This window comes from Salmo trutta, chromosome 29, assembly GCF_901001165.1.
Source record: "Salmo trutta chromosome 29, fSalTru1.1, whole genome shotgun sequence".
NCBI classification, from domain to species: domain Eukaryota; kingdom Metazoa; phylum Chordata; class Actinopteri; order Salmoniformes; family Salmonidae; genus Salmo; species Salmo trutta.
Genome location: NC_042985.1, coordinates 11,431,006 through 11,448,318, shown reverse-complemented (window position 1 = coordinate 11,448,318; position 17,313 = coordinate 11,431,006). Strand labels below are relative to the sequence as shown.

Here is a 17,313-nt window from a genome sequence, read left to right as displayed (position 1 = left end):
TTCAGTATTGATGATTCAAAAGGCAACTGATGCAATGTATGTGATACAAGATACATTTCTGAATTTAGATTGATCCTGCAAACTAATCGGACTTACAAATGTCCTCCAGCACTTAGCAGTTTTACTACTATATTACAAAAATATATAAAGAGCAGGACAATGATAGTAACAAGCTTACTAATACTAATTACATTGACTTGACCAGTAGTTTTAAGTAGACACACAGAGCACACGGTGTTAATAATATATATTGTACAGACTTTTAGTTAGTGTATTATATAGCCTCTTATTTAACCCTTATTTACCCAGGAAAGGCTCATTGAGATTTAAAATCTCTTTTTCAAGAGCGTCCTGGCCAAGATAGGCAGCACCAAGTCATTACAAAAATTACAGACAAACAACATGAAAAACTACAAGTAATCTAGTAAAAACCATAGAATTCACAAGAGTATAACAAAATCAAAACAGCAAATTAAAAACATTGACATGTCAGGGAATCAGTCTCAAGATCATTCATCAGTGATTTAAAAATACCAATCGGGACAAGTTCTTCCAGTTTAACAGTATTTTGTAAGGCGTTCCAAGACGATGGTGCAGAGTACATAAAAGCCCTTTTACCAAATTCAGTTCGGACATTTGGAACAGTTAGCAGGATAAAGTCCAGCGAACGAAGAGAGTACCCACCACATTTCTGAACAATAAAAATGCCCAAATAAAAAGGTAGTAAACCCAAAATGGCTTTGTAAATAAAAGTATACCAGTGACTGAGCCTACGAGTGACTAGAGAAGGCCAGCCAACCCTGGTATACAAAGTGCAGTGGTGCGTAAGGGTTTTGCAGTTTAAAATAAATCTCAAACTGCCATGGAAAAGGGTGTCAATTGATCTCAAACACTGAGCGGAAGCATTCATATATAAAATATCCCCATAGTCTAGTAAAGGCATAAATATAGCTGATACTAGCCTCCTTCTGGCTTCAAAAGAAAAACAGGCCTTATTCCTAAAATAAAATCCCAATTTCAGCTTCAATTTTCAAGCCTCTACATTTCTCTCTCCCCTAGGACTCACTCTGTATAGAAGAGGAAGTTCCTCCTCTCCTGACAGCCCTGAGTTCTGAGTTCTCTCCTCCTGACCATCTGCAGCCTGTTGGCTCATTAGTATCTATAGATTTCTCTGGTTGCTGATGAAGACCAGGTCAGTGTAATGCTCGCGGCAGTATAGCTGAGCCTCTGACCAGATTCATGGATGACTGACAGTAATCTCTTTGCAGACCAGAGACCACTGCACACAGATCAGTGATGAGGCGCTCAGGGAAACTGCTCATCCTTTTTATGATGCCCCAGTGCTTAGAGTGTGGAGTGGAGCCCACCCCGGGTTGTGACTAGATGGTATACAGCTACGGTCCCTGCTGCTGCTCTTATGACCACCAGGACCTTTCTTTAATCACGTGTACCCCAGCCATCAATCAGAGTGCTTCCTATATTCACCTGAACACACAGGCTACCAATTAGTAGGGATGGAGGAAAAAAGGTAGGTAGAGTATCACAATATTATTGTTGCTTCTTTTATATTGGCAGGTAGCCTAGTGGTTAGAGCGTTGGACTAGTAACCCGAAAGGTTGCAAGCTCGAATCCCCGAGCTGACAAGGTAAAGATCTGTCGTTTTGCCCCTGAACAAGGCAGTTAACCCACTGTTCCGAGGCCGTCATTGAAAATAAGAATTTGTTGTTAACTGACTTGCCTAGTTAAATAAAGGTTAAATAAAATATCGATACTGTAACTCCAAATATCGATTTTTATCGAATTATTTTATATTCTTGTTTGTTAAAGCTAGCTATTGTTAGTAAGGTTTACCTGCGCCAAAATGTAGCTATTTATCATCCTACAGCTAGTTGCCCATCTACTTTTGAAATGTTTTAAATGGTTAGCCAACATGTTTTAAGCACTTTCACATCCAAAACCTATTTTCTCACGGCTTTCTCTTGTCCAGCAGTGTGGTTGGAACGCCTAATGGCAATAAAATTGCAGTATCGAATCCGAAAACATATACAATTGTGATACGTATAGAATCACACCTGCATATCGTATTAGCACCTAAGTGCCATCATATATCGTATCGTGAGGTCTCTGGCAATTTCCAGCCCTACCAATTAGATGCCTAGTATGCTCTCACCTGTACACAAGTGGACCAGGACCACCTGTCAGAGCACTTTCCTAACTCAACATGTGCACACACATGATACCAACTACACACTCCTCTTACCTAAACAGGAAGACTGCAGTCAAATCACTTGTGTATCTTCTAAGTAAACTCTTCCCAAAAATATGGAAAATGTCAGATGGAGAAGGACAGTAACCAAAGCTTGCATGTAAATATTTATTTTGGCTTATCCAAGCTTTTGGCAGCTGCTGCTGACCCTTCAGCACACACTCTAACCTTCATTTCAGCTTAAAAATAGAAATAAACTCAGCAAAAAAAGAACTCAGCAAAAAAGCCCTTTTTCAGGACCTTGTCTTTCAAAGATAATTTGTAAAAATCCAAATAACTTCACAGATCTTCATTGTAAAGGGTTTAAACACTGTTTCCCATGCTTGTTCAATGAACCATAAACAATTTATGAACATGCACCTGTGGAACGGTCGTTAAGACACTAGCAGCTTACAGACGGTAGGCAATTAAGGTCACAGTTATGAAAACTTAGGACACTAAAGAGGCCTTTCTAATGACTGAAAAACACCAAAATAAAGATACCCTGCTCATCTGCGTGAATGTGTCTTAGGCATGCTGCAAGGAGGCATCAGGACTGCAGATGTGGCCAGGGCAATAAATTGCAATGTCCGTACTGTGAGACGCCTAAGACAGCGCCACAGGGAGACAGGACGGACAGCAGCTCCTCGCAGTGGCAGACCACGTGTAACAAGTCCTGCACATGATCGGTATATCCGAACATCACACCTGCGGGACAGGTACAGGATGGCAACAACAACGCCCCGAGATACACCAGGAACGCACAATCCCTCGATCAGTGCTCAGACTGTCCGCAATAGACTGAGAGAGGCTGGACTGAGGGCTTGTAGGCCTGTTGTAAGACAGGTCCTCACCAGACATCACCGGCAACAACGTCGCCTATGGGCACAAATCCACCGTCGCTGAACCAGACAGGACTGGCAAAAAGTGCTCTTCACTGACGAGTCGCGGTTTTGTCTCACCAGGGGTGATGGTCGGATTTGCGTTATCATCGAAGGAATGATCGTTACACTGAGGCCTGTACTCTGGAGCGGGATCGATTTGGAGGTGGAGGGTCCGTCATGGTCTGGGGCGGTGTGTCACAGCATCATCGGACTGAGCTTGTTGTCATTGCAGGCAATCTCAAAGCTGTGCGTTACTGGGAAGACATTCTCCTCCCTCATGTGGTACCCTTCCTGCAGGCTCATCCTGACATGACCCTCCAGAATGACAATGCCACCAGCCATACTGCTCATTCTGTGCATGATTGCCTGCAAGACAGGAATATCAGTGTTCTGCCATGGCCAGCGAAGAGCCCAGATCTCAATCCCATTGAGCACGTCTGGGACCTGTTGGATCGGAGGGTGAGGGCTAGGGCCATTCCCCCCGGAAATGTCCAGGAACTTGCAGGTGCCTTGGTGGAAGAGTGGGGTAACATCTCACAGCAAGAACTGGCAAATCTGGTGCAGTGTATGAGGAAGAGATGCACTGCAGTACTTAATGCAGCAGGTGGCCACACCAGATACTGACTGTTACTTTTGATTTTGACCCCCCCTATATTCAGGGACACATTATTACATTTCTGTTAGTCACATGTCTGTGGAACTTGTTCAGTTTATGTCTCAGTTGTTGAATCTTGTTATGTTCATACAAATATTTACACATGTTAAGTTTGCTGAAAATAAACGCAGTTGACAGTGAAAGGACGTTTATTTTTTTGCTGAGTTTAGCTAATTTCTTGCTCATCAATTTTGACATCGCCATTCGCGTTCTATGGTTTTCTAGAAACAAATATGTCTGCAGTGGTTTAAAAGTACCCAATTGTCATACTTGAGTGAAAGTAAAGATACCTTAAAAGAAAATGACTCAAGTAAAAGTGAAAGTCACCCAGCAAAATACTACTTGAATAAAAGTCTAAAAGTATTTGGTTTTAAATATACTTAGGAATCAAAATTAAAAGTATAAATAATTTCAAATTCCTTATATTAATCAACTTAGACGGCACAATGTTTAAAAAAAATGTTTTATACAGAAAGCCAGGGGCACACTTCAACACTCAGACATAACTTACAAACTAAGCATTTGTGTTTAGTGAGTCTGCCAGATCAGAGGCAGTAGGGATGACCATGGAGGTTCTCTTGATAAGTGTGTGAATTAAACAATTTTCCTGTCCTGCTAAGCATTCAAAATGTAACGAGTACTTTTGGGTGTCAGGGAAATGTAGTGGAGTAAAAGTTTTAAAAATATAAATAATAAAGTTAAGTACAGATACCCAAAAAACTACTTAAGTAGTACTTTAAAGTATTTTTACTTAAGTACTTTACACTACTGGACATACATAAGGTTTACATCCTACAAAAAAGGTCTGTGTGTAAATGAGTGTGACCACTTCGGATATGAATTGATGCTGGTCTTTCTATGCTGTATCTGTTACAAGCCTCAGAAAGGGTGTCTGAGTCGGCCTGCTGTAGATAAAGGAAAACGGACATTGAAGTTTGCCGAGCTGTGTGGCAGTTCTAGCGCTTTCTTTATTCCTTTCCCAAATATTCTCTTACATTTACATTTAAGTAATTTAGCAGACGCTCTTATCCAGAGCGACTTACAAATTGGTGCATTCACCTTATGATATCTCTTGTTCAATCATGTCCCAATTCAATTACATATTTCTCATTAAACTTCAATACATCAGGTAGAATAATTATTCACAGTAAACATCATAAAATTCATTCATTGACATTTGACCTGCTTTCTCTTCTGTGACGCTGTAAGAAGCTCTCTGTATAGAGGATAGTTATTTTCAAGCTTGTGTTGCTTTCTCAGGTGGGCTGGCAGACTTTTGACCACTGCATGACAGCCTGTCATGGGGAAAGGACTGGAGTGATAGTCGTTTTTAGCCTTGCTGCTGCTGCCACCATGTCTGCTTGGTGCTCTGAGGCTGAATGTGTTCACTGCAGACTGGGAAGCCTCTCTGCCCCATTTTTACATTTTAGTCATTTAGCAGACGCTCTTATCCAGAGCGACTTACAGTAGTGAATGCATACATTTCATGCATTTTTTTTTTTGTACTGTCCCCCCATGGGAATAGAATCCACAACCCTGGCGTTGCACGCACCATTCTGGCGTTGCAAACACCATGCTCTACCAACTGAGCCACAGGGAAGCCCCACTCATGAACCTGCTGCAGGTGACGAGGAAGGTGAATGACGGTGACCTGGCAGCCATCCACCAGACACCTCTTTCGTCCTCTCCTCTGTTTACTGTTCAGGTTGAATGAAGACTCTTCTGATGTTGACTGCATCTGTGGTGTGTTTTCATTTGTTATGGGGCTGTTGTTGTAGAAAGACACTTCAGAAGATGGAAAGACATCCGCTGGGATGTGTAAGTCCTCGCCTCTGCAAACATTTGAAGTTGTAATCTTGGAGAATTAAAGAGCGGAATAAAATGATTAACATTCACAATTACTGCTCTTTACATATACTGCACCTGTGTGTTTGTGGGCTCTCGTTGTCAGTCGAATCCTCAGAAGATGGAAAGACATCCATTGGAACAGGTAAGTCCTCTCCTCCGGAAACATTTGACATAAAAAACTGGCAATTACAGAGTAGAAGTAGTTAACATTTACAAAGACTGTTATTTACTTGCTACTGTCACTTTAATAATGTTTACATATCTTGCATTACTCATCCCATATGTATATACTGTACTTTTATACCATCTATTGCATTTTGCCTATGCCGCTCGGTCATTGCTCATCCATATATTTATATGTATATATTCTTATTCCATCCCTTTACTTAGATTTCTGTGTATTAGGTAGTGTTTGTGGAATTGTTAGATTACTAGTTAGATATTAGTGCAGTGCAATTGTGAAATCTTTAGTGCAGTGGAATCTCTGCCCCACTCATGGACCTGCCGCAGGTGACGAGGTAGGTGAATGACGGTGACTTGACAGCCATCCACCGGACACCTCTTTCGTCCTCTCCTTTGTGTTTTGGGTTTGTTTTCCTTTCTTTTGAGTCTTTGGTCCACACCTGTAAACATATTATTGACAACAAAGAAGAGAACATGGTTATGATGGAGACGGGTGATGATGTTGGAATTAAGATGAGGAAGGTTTGCTCTGCTAGGGACCTGGTGCATCTAAATGGTGAAAAGAGGATCTTCAGGATAAAGGAAAGAAACATGGTGAGTGCTGGATGCTGCCAACTTGGTATTTGCTTTCAAAAATCCAGTTTTCCACCACATTAGTACGAATGATTTTTATATAGCTACATCATTGATAGGTAATAGGGAGAGGCTATTGGATAGTTGGTTTCTTTGGGGTCTTTAGTCCGTTGATCTTGGTGGTTTTCAGCAGAAAATGTCACCGTCTCCAACAATATAACCGAATCTGAACTCATAGTAGCCAGTTGCATACATTAAACAGCAAAGTGAATTGACTAGGTACAGTGCTCCAAACAGTGTTTCTCTCCAGTCATGTCTTGAGATACGGTGCCCTCTATTTACTTGTTCGTAGTGAAACAAAGATTCGCAACATCCCATCCGCACATCCGGAAACAAATCAAGGTAATGTACCTAGCTAGCTAAAATTGATAGAGGATTTTTGTTTATTTTACATTTTTAAATCGTCTAGATCATCCAATAACCTATAGAGTAACGGTATATACATTTGGTTTTAATGACTGTCGTCGTCCTTATTGCCATATACAGTGAATCATGGTGTGACTACTAAATCAGCTGATAACTACAGTATGCTAACGTTAGCTCTCGAAAACCCTTCTCTGTATGTTGGTTTTCAGGGGTTCAGGTGTTACACCCGCATTTGTCTCAATGTAAACAAACATTCGACGCTCTGTTTTAACGTTTAGAAAAGTAAATAATAATCGTGTTCAAACCGGTTTTCGAAACGTATCTTTCATATCAGTGAGAAATAATTTTTCAAATAAAAATTATACACTATACTGTAGCTGGCCCGGTTCCACGATTAGCCAAAAGGGGGATTAGCCCCCTCAGTTGAAACTTGTGCCCCCTCAGTTTTTGTTGTAATGTCCCAATATAAAACTATTTTAAAAGTTATAACGATTGAGTGACAGGTTGGCACAAAATCTGTATCTCTGCTGCACTGTGTCAGCACAATGGACAGAGCCCACTGCTGTCTCTCTGTGTGTGTGTGTGTGTGTGTGTGTAGGGGCACCTGGTCTCAGATCATTTCTTATTATTTTGTATTTAAATCCGAGACATTCCATTTAGTATGATATGTTATATTTCGTATGGTATGCATTAATTTGTGGATGTCCATCAACCATTTCGTATGATATTTGACAAATTATAATTCATATTATATTTTATGAATTTGCAAAACGTACAATATATTACGAATTTGCAATATGTATAATATGTTACGAATTCTAGCTAGGTGGCTAACGTTAGCTAGCCCGTTGTCATTGTGAAGCAACCCACTCGGCAAAGAAGTCAATTCAATGTCTATTCCACGTTGGTTCAACTTAATTTAATTGAAATGACGTGGAAACAGTGTTAATTCAGCCAGAGTGTGCCCAGTGGGTAGCCCATCACAGCTGGTTTGTATTTTCCAGGGAGGTGAATGGTTGGGCAGGTGTGCTACTCTGTTCCACCTCAGGCCCCATGGCTCACAGTGTCAGGAGAGATGCCCCTGAGCTCCCTGACTTCTCTCTGCTCAAGAGGCTGGCCAGGGACCAGCTCATTTACCTACTGGAACAGGTAGGACTACTCCACTTATCAATTGTCTTGGTTCTCAGTATCCACAAGTACTCACACAAGTCATGGATCCTATTAAAGTTGTAAAGCCTGGGTCAGTTTCCCAGACAGTCCTGGTCCTGGACTAAAAATCTGTTTCAATTGAGATTCTATAGGCTTAATCTGTGTCTGGGAAACCATCCCTCTATGTTTCTATAATGTATATTAGTCTCTACTGCTGGGAGCAATCCTAAATTCCTCTTATGGGGATTGATTAGGTATATTCATCATTATCATCCTCATCATACTGCATTTTTACTCCCCTGGTTTAAAGCTACCTGGGAGGAAGGACCTGTTCATTGAGGCAGATTTGATGAGCCCCCTGGACCGCATTGCTAATGTCACAACACTAAAGGTACATGTCATTGTTGTTTCTGAATATTGCTGTATACCATATTGATTATGCCTCTCCTTACATATATCAGTTTACCAGGTTACAATGAGGTTCAGTTCTATACAATCTTTGTCACCCTTCTCCTTGTAGCAACATGATGTGGACAAGCTTTACAAAGTGGAATACAAACCCATTGTCAGCACCTCAGATCAGTAAGTATCAGTAAATCCTATTGTAGTTCCATAGATCTTCTTCTCTTTTATTGTCTTGGAGGAACAATTATCATCGCCATAACAATGTTGTAACACAGCCATAACAATGTTGTAACACCGCCATAACAATGTTGTAACACCGCCATAACAATGTTGTAACACAGCCATAACAATGTTGTAACACAGCCATAACAATGTTGTAACACAGCCATAACAATGTTGTAACACCGCCATAACAATGTTGTAACACAGCCATAACAATGTTGTAACACCGCCATAACAATGTTGTAACACCGCCATAACAATGTTGTAACACTGCCATAACAATGTTGTAACACAGCCATAACAATGTTGTAACACAGCCATAACAATGTTGTAACACCGCCATAACAATGTTGTAACACAGCCATAACAATGTTGTAACACAGCCATAATGTTGTAACACAGCCATAACAATGTGGTAACACCGCCATAACAATGTGCCTTCCTTGACAGACTATGCTTCCTGATCCGTCCAAGAATAAAAACTGTCAAGTGGATATGTGGTAAGTACAATGGTGGCACCCTGATATTGAAAATCAGCTGATTCATATTGTATTTCATTAAAGTGTAATTGTTAGGATGCCAAGGCAGTGAAAGATTAAGTTAGCAATGCTATTCCCTTCCTGAGAAATGAAGTACTGTCGTACCAGACTGTCGTACCAGACTGAAATGCCTTGTCTATTTTGGATCAGTGGTATTATCGACAGTGCTTCTGGAGTACATTGTGTTACTGTGCAAACAAAGGCTTCTGATTTCATGTCCTTGATCGGGAAGACAATGAGGGAAATCACTCTGCTATGAGTTTGACTTTATTTATTCTTGCTCACAGATAAAACTGAAGAAATGCAGAATTTACATGACTAATAATTGCAAAACACTCATTTAAATACATAATACATTACATAAATAGAATACAGAAAACTTTAAACATTACAGGACATTGTTTAGAATGGAAATTGACATTTTAAAATGTGATTGTAAAAAAAAAAAAATTGGGGGGGAAACCATTTAGGAGGTAGAGTTATTATACAGTCTGACAGCAGTGAATAGAGTGCCGTTTCGCAGGTGGTTCGTACGGGCAGTTATACAGGACAGTTCGTGGCTGTTTCTTATACCCACTGACAAAATGGTTTCCTTTTCCAGATGTGGTCAATGCAGACAAAGCATTTGGGAGATTCAGAAGATACAAGATCATATTTAGCCCTCAGAAGGTGATTATTAGGTACTTATTGTATACTCTCTGCAATAAAACAATTATATTTATTTTCTTTGCTCATTCTTCTCTCGCTTTCCGTGTCTCTTACAGTTTTATGCATGTGAGAACCTTTTGGAGGAACAGGGAATCTTTGGTGGTAGGTGTCTTTTGATATTTCATATTCATATTTTGGTATTCCAGATGTTTGAATGTTAACAGACACTTTTTCACTCCCTTGTGAAGATGTGACCACTGACGAGTGGTCATTCTACCTCCTGCCCCTGGATGATGACATCATTAGCTTGGAGCTTCCGGAATTCTTCAGAGACAACTTCCTGGTAATGATAGACAGTAGTGCTGACGGGAACTGTGTTTAGGAATATCAGTCCCACTTTATGATGCAAAAATGATGTATTTACATGTAGTTACATAAGCAGGTACAGTGTAATAACAAATGAGTAACACATTTTGACATATAACTAACAACCTAGTACTGGGACTAGTGTGGTTATATTCATAGTGCTCATTATTTTGCTAACAAGCATGACCTGTGTGTCCACAGGAGGGAGACCAGCGCTGGGTGAGAACAGCGGGTAGTGCCCTGCATCTCCTACACTCTGTCTACGGCCCCTTCTCTAAGGTGTATGGGATCGGACGATGCTCCAAGGTAAGATCAGCTCAACACTCTTTAATGTACTTTTGTATACCGCAATTCAGCGTTTAGCTGCCTTGTATACTGAATTAAAACAAAACTAAAATACATCTGGGATTATGATTCTAGATGGTACTGAATGAATGATTTACTATAGGTGCCAGTCTGTTTATGCTTCAGCCAACCAGTCTTTGTCTTGTTCATGAAGGTAGAGCTGTATGTTGTTGAATGCAGACACAGTCAGAAAGCAGCACCGGTACAGATGATTTAGATTTTCAAACACCATGATTTAGACGAGATTCATAGAGTAAGTGTTAACAGTATGTCTGTTCTCTTGCCCGGTTCAGATGGCGTATGAATCGTGGAGGGAGCAGGTGGAAGAGGGGGAACAGAGAGCGCGTCAAGCGGAGATTGGAAATGTGTTTCTCATTGACAGAGGTAGATCTTTCTTGAACTGTGAATCACGGCCCTTGTGACGTTTGTCTTTTTTGTTGCTCTCATTTTTTGACATTTTAAATATGCTATTGGATAATGGTGTTATTATTCATTCTCACAGACTAACGTATGAAAATGTGGATTTCGAATGGAATTCTCCTTTAAGTATAACAATAGGGGGATACGTGTCATAATAATAGTTGATATCATACTAATGTTCTTTCTCATTCTCTTTGCAGATGTGGACCTTGTGACTCCTCTGTGTTCCCAGGTTGTCTATGAAGGACTTGTGGATGATATTTTCAGAATTAAATGTGGTAAGCAATGATATTTGCTCTGATTACAGTCTCTACTTTGAAATAGCTATACTGCAAATAATGTGGTCTTTATATATTGTGTCCTAGTCAAGGGCCGCACACACACTGAAGCCTCTTATTGCTGTATACCATTACAGTTGCAATAAGATATTAATGCCATTTTATGCATTGTATGTCCATTGTCTGTATGGAATTATAATCCATCTCTTTGTCCTATAGGATGTGTGGAGTTTGGTCCAGATGTCACCTCCTCTGACAAGAGTATAAAAGTGATGCTAAACTCTCAAGATAAGGTTGGCCTTTTAGAAGTATAACATGGTTGAATTGATATCATTTCCCCTTCACTGGTTTAAAGATGACAGTCTCACTGGAATTTGTATGTGTTTCTCTCTCAGGTTTTTAACGAGATCAGGAACGAGCATTTCTCCCAGGTGTTTGGCTTCTTAAGTCAAAAGGCCCGAAACCTCCAGACTGCATATGATGTGAGTGTTTCATTCTGACCATATTTACGTCTCTATGGGCCTTTGTGCTTCCAATTTATTTGTTTGCCTTTATTTGCTAGGTATGGTAAGCTGATTGACAGCACATTTATAATTCACAACAATGCCCCCCTGGTGAAGTGTTGCCCTGCGTGGATGCATAATATTTGTCTTAAATATCCTCTTAGAGCTTTCTTTACATCAAAGAGTAGAAGTTCATGTTTGACGATTATTCATCGCTCTCCGTCTCTGTCATTACAGAAGCGTAGTGGAATGGACATTAAACAGATGAAGACGTTTGTGTCGGAGGAGCTGAAAGGGTTAAAACAGGAGCATCGGCTCCTCAGTCTGCGTGAGTATTGAGTCTCTACTTCCCCAGAGTCAGATGAATTGGTTGAGACCATTTTTATGTCTGTGTGCATTTTGAAGGAAGTTGTTAACTGGTGTTAGCGCAATTTATATTTAGTTTTTATTTAACTTGGCAAGTCAGTTAAGAACAAATTCTTATTTACAATGACGGGCTACACCGGCCAAACCCTCCCCTAACCCGGACGACGCTGGGCCAATTGTGTGCCGCTCTATGGGACTCCCGGTCATGGCTGATTGTGATACAGCCTGGGATTGAACCCGAGTCTGTAGGGACGCCTCTAGCACTGCGATGCAGTGCCTTAGACAGCTGCGCCACTCAGGATCCTATGAATGAATGGAAGTCTATGGTAACTGCTAGTATGCTATTAGATACCAAAGACTTTCAGTCATTGCGCTAACACTAATTAACATTGGCTCGCGAAACTACCTCTAACTTCCTTCATACTGGATGTAGAGACATACAAATGGTATCCATGAGTTCATCTGACTATGAGGAAGTAGTTAAAGGGCTTCATTGCAAAAATCCCAAAGTATCCATTTAAAAAGACATGTCTCTCTTCAGATATTGGTGCCAGTGAGTCGATGATGAAGAAGAAAACGAAGCAGGACTTCCAAGAGCTGTTGAAGACAGAGCACTGTAATATTACATTACATAGTCTATACTGTACTTTGAGACATATGTTTTTTCCCCATATGAATCCCATTTTCTGCATTGCATAATAACTGATACTTATTTCCCCAACAACAGCCTTACTGGAGGGGTTTGAAATCCGTGAATGTATTTCCTACATAGAGGAGCATATCAATAGGCAGGTGAGATTGTCTGGAAGATAATGGTGCCATAGAAATATAAGGAATAGAAAGTGCATCTCCATTCAAGTCAATGATGTCATAATGGGTGGACTGGCAGCCATTCTGAGTGTACCCATGACATTTACATTTAACATTTAAGTCATTTAGCAGACGCTCTTATCCAGAGCGACTTACAAATTGGTGCATTCACCTTATGATATCCAGTGGAACAACCACTTTACAATAGTGCATCTAAATCTTTTAAGGGGGGGGGGGGTTAGAAGTCATGAGTTTACCAGTCAAATTGCCAGAGTTAGAGCTTCCAAATCCGTTCTATTCATTATATTTCTATGAATGGTACGTGCATACAGGTAATCATAGTGCTAAATCGGCCCAATAAAATGTATATTGTAGGTTGTATTCATCAATCATCTTGGCACATAATTGTTCTCTCCAACCACATCAAACTGTAAACCTTGTTGCCAGGAACCACACTGGATGAATCTATCATCCTTATTGTGTTATCATCCACCTTAGGTCTCTATGGTGGAAAGTATGAGACTCCTTTGTCTGCTGTCTCTCACAGAAAACGGTGAGTCATCACAGAGATGTTTTTTAACCAAACACATGAAAATATAATTGATCTCATGATAAGATTCTTAGTCCTTTTAAATCAGCTGTATATATTTTCCTTCAGGCCTCCTTCCCAAAGATTATCGGTCATTAAAAGCCCAGTTTCTACAGGTGGGTCCTGCTATCATAGGTATTGTTTAAATGATATCTAGCACTGGTTGGGAAAAACTGGTTGCAATGATGTCAGGCTGACATCTTTTGTGCTGTCATGGTCATGTTGTGTACTGGTTGGAAAAAAATATGTTTTGATACAAATCTTTTTAGTGACCAGAAAAATATGACCTCTCCCAATCCCAGATATCTTGACGTTGTCAGGAAAAAAAGACGTCTATACAACCAACCATTTTACAACCATAAAATCCCAGGCCAAATTTTGCCCACTTGTGTGTTACACCGTCAGTGTAATGTGCATTTAGACTGGATTAATTCTGTATCTTTGTATTTCCATTTTTGTTTTGTTGGAGCCTTTTCCTTGTTATATAGTTCTCTGTCCTATTTCCTCTCTCAGAGTTATGGCATTGAACACCTACTGACGTTTTCCAACCTGAAGCAGCTAGGCCTGCTGGTGGAGCAGCAGCCTGGAGAGACCCTCACTGTCATGGAGAGCAGAGTGGGCAAACTGGTCAACGACAAAACCGCAGGTCAGATACAGGCTGGTCCCAATACCGTTACTGTATTTAATACAGGCTGGGTCCCAATACCGTTACTGTATTTAATATAGGCTGGGTCCCAATACGTTACTGTATTTAATATAGGCTGGGTCCCAATACCGTTACTATATTTAATACAGGCTGGTCCCAATACCGTTACTGTATTTAATACAGGCTGGGTCCCAATACCGTTACTGTATTTAATACAGGCTGGGTCCCAATACCGTTACTATATTTAATACATGCTGGGTCCCAATACCGTTACTATATTTAATACAGGCCGGGTCCCAATACCGTTACTGTATTTAATACAGGCTGGGTCCCAATACCGTTACTGTATTTAATACAGGCTGGGTCCCAATAGCGTTACTATATTTAATACAGGCTGGGTCCCAATACCGCTACTGTATTTAATACAGGCTGGGTCTCAATGCCGGTAATGTATTTATTACAAGCCGGGTTCCAATACCGGTACTGTATTTAACACAGGATGAATCCCAATACCATTACTGTATTTAATATAGGCTGAGTCCCAATACAGTTACTGTATTTAATATAGGTTGGGTCCCAATACCATTACTGTATATAACTGCTTTGTTTTTCTCCTCGTTTCCTTTCCTAAGTGACCACCACTAATTGATGAAATGTCTAAATAGGTTTCTCTATGTTACTTTAACCTGTCAAGTCATTGTAATAAGGAAAAGGGATACGGAAATGAAGCTAATTAAGAATAGTGAGAGACTGACTGATCTGAACCAATTGAGGGTCCAGTGATTTTAGTTTTTGAGACTACTACTACCCACAAAATATACATCATAGATACACTGTACTTTAGAGTCCTGACAATGACAAGATGCTCTGCAAAATATCAGCACTTGAACCTTTCAACATGTTCTATTTTAGGAAAGCTGACTGATGCCTTCTCCTCCCTGGCCAAGAAGAGCAATTTCCGTGCCTTGGGCAGGAGGCTCAATCTGGTATGTAGTCTTTTAATTTAATTAACAACCTAATTACCATATTAAAAACATAGCCATGTATTGAGTTACTTTAACTTCATGAAATTTCACTAAACATTTTAGGGCGGATTCATGTACACAGATTAAGCCTAATCCTGGATTCTCCATGAAACTTTGTTTTTAGTTCAGGACTAGGCTGGGAAAGGGCCAGGAAACTCGCCTTAAATCAGGGGTTCCCAAACGTTTTTGGCCGCGACCCTATTTTGACATAAATAAAATGTTGACCCCGCCATGTCAAAAAAACTGATGTAATCAACGGCAAATGTTTACTTTTTAAATTTTGGCTATGACAGTCTATTATAAATCAGTTTGACAGTACTTTTGTCAGTATTTCAATCTGAAGGAAATATGGTTTGAAGTGACTAAAATGTACCAGGAAAGGTATAAGTTCAGAAGATCATCAGGCAATAATGTTGTCTGATCTTCAGTTTGATTTAGTGCCTGGTCTTGTCCAGTCTGTTCTAATGAGCCCTGCGTGGCTTGTGGGCATTGTGGAGGGAAACAGAAGATACATACGTGTTCCTGAGAATCTTACAGTAATGGGGTCATAATATTTTGTATCTTGAACCATTTAAAAAATAGAGCCACATTTGTAGGAAGAAAACAGAAACCACTCTGTTTATTACAACTGTATCTAGTGGCTACCTGAGGTTACTGACGAAACCCTGGTTCTAAGAACCAAGAGCGATTTTCTTTATATATATTTTTTTCAACGTTTCTCTCGGGACCCCATTTTCAAATCACGACCCCTAGTTTGGGAAACACTGCCCTAAAATAACTCCATAACCAAACAGTATTGCAATGAAACCAGGTGTTCTTACTATATCTATATCAAGGTGCCCAAGTCGGATGAAGAATATGACCTCCGTGTCCCTCGAGACATGGCCTATATCTTCAGTGGAGCCTACATTCCTTTGAGCTGCAAACTTATCGAACAGGTAGGTGGACTCCGATATGAATGAACTCATGGATACTAAGACAGAAGTGTGTTACAATTAGTGATATAATAAAAAGTATTCCGCTTGTGCTACGTCTGCAGGTATTGGAGCGTGATGGCTGGACAGGGCTGGAGGAAGTCACCCGCATGCTCAACGGACATGAATTTGCAGTCACAGGTAAGACAAGTGGGCTTAACATTGACACTGAAATGTATGTAAAAGGCACTTTTGAATGGAAAGTCCATAGAGGAAAGGGGAACACTCAGAGCATTCCAGTTCTTTATTTTCTCTCGCTCTCTACCTCCCCCCTCTCTCTCAGCAGGGAGTAACGGATCAGACGCAAGGGTGAAGACTGATTCCCAGCGTATCATCCTAGTCATGTTCCTGGGTGGGTGCACCTTCTCAGAGATCTCAGCACTACGCTTCCTGGGCAGAGAGAAAGGTAAGGAAGGCTTTATATTGGGATTCTGGAGGGTGGTGGTACTAGAAATTTAACAGTGTGCGAATGTAGGGAACAGCAGAAGTCTTGAGAGGTGGGCCAGTAACCAGAGGGTTGCCGGTTCGAAACCCAATGCTGACAGGGAAAATGTAGAGGGTGTGAACATGTAAAAAGATATATTCATGCCCCTATTTCTACCTCTATTTCTCCTAGGTTATACATTTATTGTGGTGACTACATAGTTTACAATACATGTTTTTATAGGTCAAGCGGGTTCTCCATATTACTTTGTACCATTGAAAAAGAGACCTTGGCTCTCAATTGGGATTCTCTGTATAAATACAAGTTGGATAAAAGTGGATAATGTGTTCTCTCTATTATGTTTCTAGGTCTTAAATTCATTGTGGTGACCACAGCTATCACAAACAGTGCCAGACTTCTGGAGTCTATGTTGGACAACCATGCATGAGTCCTGGGGTCTTTCTATCATTGCCAATGGAAGCATCCAGCTTGTGGTCCAAGACATCATGGGGACACATACAGATTACTTTTTGGACAATTTGGGATCTACAATATGACAACAAGCTACTTGTTTGCACCTGTTATTCAGAGTCTTGTATTGGAAGCAGTCATTGTCTAGGCTAGATCTGGTTCAGAAAAAAATGATTGACGTTGGAAGATATTCCATCATAGTGCTATACCAACTGCAAAAGGTGTACAAAGAATGTTTTCTGTCCACAGTACAAAATAAATATTATGTTTTATTTGTTGTCTGTGATTTATAATAAATTATATTTATGAATCTTAGGAC

General features: G+C 40.3%; 1 protein-coding gene and 1 long non-coding RNA gene across 3 annotated transcripts; one reads left to right on the top strand and one right to left on the bottom strand.

The window, feature by feature from the left end:
- Nucleotides 1-4,718: 4,718 nt before the first annotated feature.
- On the bottom strand, nucleotides 4,719-5,928 carry LOC115166914 (uncharacterized). Its single transcript, XR_003870387.1, has 2 exons — nucleotides 5,708-5,928; nucleotides 4,719-5,616 (listed from the first exon to the last, which is right to left on the bottom strand). It is a non-coding gene; the product is annotated as an uncharacterized LOC115166914 (long non-coding RNA).
- Nucleotides 5,929-6,751: 823 nt separating this feature from the next.
- Nucleotides 6,752-17,266, top strand: LOC115166912 (vacuolar protein sorting-associated protein 33B). Of its 2 annotated transcripts, none has more exons than XM_029720834.1 (24): nucleotides 6,752-6,790; nucleotides 7,819-7,963; nucleotides 8,274-8,354; nucleotides 8,484-8,545; nucleotides 9,041-9,090; nucleotides 9,731-9,798; nucleotides 9,894-9,939; nucleotides 10,026-10,120; nucleotides 10,345-10,449; nucleotides 10,782-10,872; nucleotides 11,109-11,186; nucleotides 11,406-11,479; nucleotides 11,582-11,668; nucleotides 11,927-12,017; nucleotides 12,597-12,671; nucleotides 12,783-12,847; nucleotides 13,364-13,418; nucleotides 13,524-13,570; nucleotides 13,968-14,100; nucleotides 15,013-15,086; nucleotides 15,962-16,063; nucleotides 16,165-16,240; nucleotides 16,386-16,505; nucleotides 16,892-17,266. In XM_029720834.1, the coding sequence occupies exons 2-24, from the start codon at nucleotides 7,868-7,870 to the stop codon at nucleotides 16,969-16,971; spliced, it is 1,851 nt and encodes a 616-aa protein (XP_029576694.1). In that variant the 5' UTR covers nucleotides 6,752-6,790; nucleotides 7,819-7,867; the 3' UTR covers nucleotides 16,972-17,266. The 2 variants fall into 2 exon arrangements, with proteins under 2 accessions (XP_029576694.1, XP_029576693.1); XM_029720833.1 differs by having other exon boundaries at nucleotides 16,383-16,505.
- Nucleotides 17,267-17,313: the final 47 nt, after the last annotated feature.